This window comes from Mandrillus leucophaeus, unplaced genomic scaffold (genome assembly GCF_000951045.1).
Source record: "Mandrillus leucophaeus isolate KB7577 unplaced genomic scaffold, Mleu.le_1.0 Scaffold8, whole genome shotgun sequence".
In the NCBI taxonomy this organism is placed as follows: Eukaryota; Metazoa; Chordata; class Mammalia; order Primates; family Cercopithecidae; genus Mandrillus; species Mandrillus leucophaeus.
In genome coordinates, this window is record NW_012108696.1 from 4,973,784 (window position 1) to 4,979,785 (window position 6,002).

The 6,002-nt window shown below is 41.2% G+C and overlaps 1 protein-coding gene across 1 annotated transcript in view; it reads left to right on the forward strand.

The window, feature by feature from the left end:
• VAV1 (vav 1 guanine nucleotide exchange factor) overlaps window positions 1-6,002 on the forward strand; it is a 92,761-nt gene that overhangs the window by 76,295 nt on the left and 10,464 nt on the right. Inside the window, exon 19 of the mRNA XM_011967486.1 lies at window positions 2,189-2,220. Within this exon, the coding sequence (XP_011822876.1) occupies window positions 2,189-2,220 (32 nt within the window). The remainder of the gene's footprint in view (window positions 1-2,188; window positions 2,221-6,002) is intronic.

Here is a 6,002-nt window from a genome sequence, read left to right on the forward strand (position 1 = left end):
CTTTTTCCCGTCAGTGAACAATCGGCTGCTTCAACTTTTGCGTTATTGTGAATAAAGCTGCTACGAACATGGGTGTGCAAATATCATTTCAAATCCTTGCTTTCAGTTCCTTTGGGTATATACTCAGAAATGGGACTTTCTATGGTAGTTCTAGTTTTTAATGTTTTGAGGAACCACCATTATTTTTATTTTTATTTTTATTTATTTATTTATTTCGATAGGGAGTTTTGCTCTGTCCCCAGGCTGGAGTGCTGGAATGCAATGGAATGATCTCGGCTCACTCCGCCTCCCGGGCTCAAGCGATTCTTCTGCCTCAGCCTTTTGAGTAGCTGGGATTACAGGCGCCCGCCACCGCACCCAGCTAATTTTTGTATTTTTGTAGAGATGGGGATTTCACCATGTTGGCCAGGCTGGTCTTGAACTCCTGACATCAGGTGATCTACCCACCTCTGCCTCTCAAAGTGCTAGGAGTACAGGCATGAGCCACAGCACCTGGCCCATACTGCTTTTCTTTCTCTTTTCTTTTCTTTTCTTTCTTTCTTTTTTTTTTTTGGAGATGGAGTTTTGCTCGGTGGCCTGGACTGGAGTGCAGTGGCGCCATCTTGGCTCACTGCAACCTCTCCCTCCCGGGTTCAAGTGATTCTCCTGCCTTCCAAGTAGCTGGGATTCCAAATAGCTGGGATTACAGGCGTGCACCACCATGCCTGGCTAAGTTTTTGTGTTTTTAGTAGAGACGGGGTTTTTGCCATGTTGCTCAGGCTGGTCTTGAACTCCTAACCTCATGATCCGCTTGCCTCAGCCTCCCAAAATGCTGGGACTACAGGCGTGAACCACCACCCCCAGCACATACTGTTTTTCATAGTGCACCATTTTACATTCCTACCAACGGTGCACAAGGGTTCTGATTTCTCCACATCTTTGCCCACATTTGCTACTTTCTGTTTTGTTTGTTGATTTGTTTTTGCCTTATAGTAGCTGTCCTAATGGTTTTAAGGTAGTGAAAGTGAGCACTTTCAGCCGGGCATGCTGGTTCATGCCTGTAATCCCTGCACTTTGGGAGGCCGAGGCGGGCGGATCACCTGAGGTCGGGAGTTCGAGACTAGCCTGACCAACATGGAAGAAACCTCATCTCTACGAAAAATACAAAATTAACCGCGTGTGGTGACACATGCCTGTAATCCCAGCTACTCGGGAGGCTGAGGCAGGAGAATCGTTTGAACCTGGTAGGCGGAGGTTGTGGTGAGCCGAGATCACGCCATTGCACTCCAGCCTGGGCAAGAAGAGCAAAACTCTATCTCTAAATAAATAAATGAATACATAAATAAGAAAGTGAGCACTTTCACCCATATTCAGATGAGGATTGGCAAACTTTTTCCGTAAAGAGCCGAGTAGTAGTGTAAACATGCTGACCCTCCAGGGTCCCATACAGTTTTGCAACTCTTTAGTTCGACCCCTGTAGTGCAAAAGTAGCCGTAGATAATCTGTAAATGATGTGTGGCCGTGGCTATTTTCCTATAAAGCATAGTTCATGGGCACTGACAGATGAATTTCATATAATTTTCACAATCCCCAAAATATTATTTTGGCTAGTCATGGTGGCTCATGCTTGCAATCCTAGCCCTTTGGGAGGCCAAAGCAGGAGGATTGCTTGAGGCCAGGAGTTTGAGACCAGCCTGGGAAACAAATGGAGACCCTCTCCCTCATCTCGAGAATATTAAAAAAATTAAAAATTAGTGGGTGTGGTGGCGCATGCCTGTAGTCCCAGCTACACTGGGAGGCTGAAGTGGGAGGATCGCTTGAACCTGGAAGGTCAAGGCTGCAGTGAGCTATGATTGTACCACTGCACTCCAACCTGGACAACATAGTGAGACTCTGTCCCTAAAAATATTTTTTTAAAAAAATTCTTTTGATTTTTGCCAACCATCTAAAAACGTAAAAACCATCCTTGACTTGAGGGTTATGATAAACTGCTGGGAAGAGAACCCCTGCCTTATATGACACTGGGAGTCTCTCCTCCGATATTCTAGGACTTTATCCCCAAAGAGTACCACAGTGCCTGGCACATAATAGGCACTCACTAAACGCAAGTGGAATGAATGAATGAAGGAATGAATGAATGAAGTGCCCTGCCCTCTGCTGTCATGCTGGGGTCTTTACACTAAGCCGGGGTCTCTCTCTGTGTTCTTAGGGCCCTCCTCAGGACCTGTCTGTTCATCTCTGGTGAGTAGAAATATTTCTTATTTTGTTTCAATGAGAGGTTTCTGGGTTGGGGTTCCAGGCTGGGTATGGGAGGAACCTCCGACCCAATTAGTTATGCATTCTGTGTTCCCTGAGCAGCGACTTCTGAATCTAGCTCTGGGCTGGGGGCTGCTGGGGATGGGAAGGACAAAGGAGGGCCCCTGACCTTGGGAGATGATGGTCTTGTTGGAAGGAAAATAGTTATGATGATGACGATGATGATGGTGATGATGATGATGATAGTGGTGATGGTAACGATGATGATAATGATGATGTGATGGTAACGATGATGATGATGATGATGACGATGGTGATGATGATGACGATGACGATGATGATGGTGGTGATGGTAGCGATGATGATGATGGTGATGGTGATGACAATGACGACGATGATGATAATGATGGTGGTGGTGATGGCAACGATGATGATGATAATGATGGTGATGATGATGATAATGATGGTGGTGGTGATGGTAACGATGATGATAATGACAATGATGATGATAATGATGATGGTGGTGATGGTCATGACAGTCCCAGTTGTTTTTGTAGGATTTTTTGTCTTGCTTGTTTGTTTGTTTTGCACCTCTAGCATGTCAGGCATATAGGGGTGGAGGTTTACAGTGTGGCTTTTGGGACCTGCTGACCTGGATTCAAATTCTGACCCCAACCTTACCTAGCTGTGTGACCTTGGGCTGGTAAATTAACCTCTCTCTGTTTCAGCATTCCTCTCTGGAAAATAGCTTAATGACAGTACCTACTTCATAGTGTTGTTAGGAGGTGTAAATGAGTCTGTCAAGTGCTTAGTCCTGATCCTGACACATAATGAAGACTTTATACAGCATTAGTTGTTGTTATTACTACATTTAATCTGTTCTAAGATGCATGTTTTTTTTTTTCCCTTCACATTGGAACATCTCTGTCATTGAAATGGCTCTTGTGATCCACAGTATCCATCTTCGGCTGAATTTTATAGGCAGGAAATGTTCTTTCGTGATGGCACATAAAAGAATGGTGCATTGAACAATTGCTGGCACCTCAGCTCTTTAATGAGCTTCTTTAATTTTCACAAAAGCCCTTTGGAAAATAGATTTGATTCTCACTCCCTGTCCCCTACTTTCTTCTTTTCTTCTTCTTCTTTTTTTTTTTCAAAGGAGGCTGAGGAGGGGAAGTGACTTATAGAACGTCACATGGTGAGGATATGATGGAGATGGGATTTGAACCCAAAGCCTCAGTGCCTCAGTTTACCGTCTCTTGCTAGTAATAAAACACAGCATGATTATGCTCCCATCTTCTTGTTGCCCAGGCTGGAGTGCAGTGGTGTGATCTCAGCTCACTGCAACCTCCACCTCCCAGGTTCAAGCGATTCTCCTGCCTCAGCCTCCCAAGTAGCTGGGATTACAGGCACCTGCCACCACACCCAGCTAATGTTTTATATTTTTAGTAAAGACAGGGTTTCACCATGTTGGCCAGGCTGGTCTCGAACTCCTGACCTCATGTGATCCACTCGCCTTGGCCTCCCAAAGTTCTGGGATTACAGGTGTGAGCCGCCACGACTGCCTGACGCTCCCACCTTCTAAGTGCCTACCACATAGTAGCAGGTGCACTGTTGCCATTTATAAAAAATGTGCATCTATGGCATCTCCCTCTTCTCAGAAGAGGAAATTGAGGCCCAGAGAGGCAAAACCAGTTGCCGAGGTCTTAGAACGCGCAAGGAGCAGGGTCAGGATTTGAACCATGGTCTCTTGCGTTAGCGCTCCTTCCGCCCTTCCACGCCAAGATGCAGTCAGTGGGGTGGGGACCAGGGTGAGACCAGGGAGGCTCTCTTGTGGGTGCAAGATTTAAGGGGACGCTGAAAATCTCAGTGATTAAGGTCCATCATGTTTTAATGCAACATTAAAAAAATCAAAAACAAGGCAAAAAAAAATTCGAGATGAACAAATATCAAAATTGTAACTAAAGACAGGGTCCAATAGAGCCGGGACTAAGAGGAGGTGGGTGAGGTGAGTCGGGCAGTCAGATTCTGTCTTTATTCAAAAATTTGACGTTTGTTCATCATGGTTTCTTTGCATTCATTAAAAAAAAAGTTAAACACCAACCTGAACCAGATTTGCATTTATTTTTTAAAATTGAGGTGAAATTCGGCTGGATGTGGTGGCTTATGCCTGTAACCCCAGCCCTTTCGGAGGCCGAGGCAGGTGGATCACTTGAGATCAGCAGTTCAACACCAGCCTGGGCAACATGGTGAAACCCTGTCTCTACTAAAAATACAAAAATTAGCTGGGCATGGTGGCGCACGCCGGTAATCCCAGCTACTCGGGAGGCTGAGGCAGGGGAATCGCTTGAACCTGGGAGGTGGAGCTTGCAGTGAGCCGAGATTGCGCCATTGCACTCCAACCTGGGCGACAGAGTGAGACTCTGTCTCAAAAAAATAATAATAATAAATTAAATTTTAAAAAATGAGGTGAAATTCATACAACATAAAATTAACCTTGTAATGATTACTGGCATTTCTATTTCTATTCATATTTACATTTATATTACATATTAACATTTACATGATGTTAGATATTATACGCAATTACATATGGTTTATAATTAATACTTACTCTTTACATTGTGTATTTATGCTTATAACCTATTATATATTATGCCACATATCATAATATATATTTATATTATGCTATTTTTATCACAAATTAATGCTTTTTATTTATATTGCACATTTATGTTTATATTATATTATACAGTATACAGTATATTATAATATAGATTTATATATTACCTATTTACATTTATATTTTATTAGATTTATATACAATTACATATAATACATAACTAACTTTTATTCTTTATATTGTACATTTACATTTATATCTTATGTCACATATTATACCATATATCATAACATATTTATATTACAGATTTACCTTTATATTATGCTATATATTCTAGATAATTAACATTTATATTGCACATTTATGTTTATATATCATATGCATTATATAGTACACTATATTGTAGCTTTATATATTACATATTTACATTTACATTATGTTAGGTGACATAAAGTTATATATTATGCATAATTAATATGTATTATTTATATAATGTTACATTTATGTCATATTGTAATTATATATTTTAATATACATTTATATTAACATGACATATTTACACTTATATAAAATTATATACTATGTATAATTATGTATTATGCATAATTAATATTCCTTATTGTATGTTACATTTCTATCATGTTGCACATTATACACTATAATATACATTACATTAACATCAGATATTTATGCTTATATGAAGTTATGTATTATGGGCTGGGCGTGGTGGCTCACGCCTGTAATCCCAGCACTTTGGGAGGCTGAGGCGGGTGGATCACTTGAGGTCAAGGGTTCAAGACCAACTTGGCCTACATGGTGAAACCCCGCCTCTACTAAAAGTACAAAAAATTAGCTGGGTGTGGTGGTGTGCACCTGTAATCCCAGCTACTCGGGAGGCTGAGGCAGGAGAATCGCTTGAACCTAGGAGGCAGAGATTGCAGTGAGCCAAGACTGTGCCACTGTACTCCAGCCTGGGTGACAGAGTGAGGCTCTGTCTCAAAAAAAAAATTACATATTATGTATAATTATGTATTACGTATAATTAATATGTATTATTTATGTTGTCCATTTACATTTATAGTATATGTTATACCATATATTTTACATTTACATAGACTATATATGGTGTATTCTATGTAATATA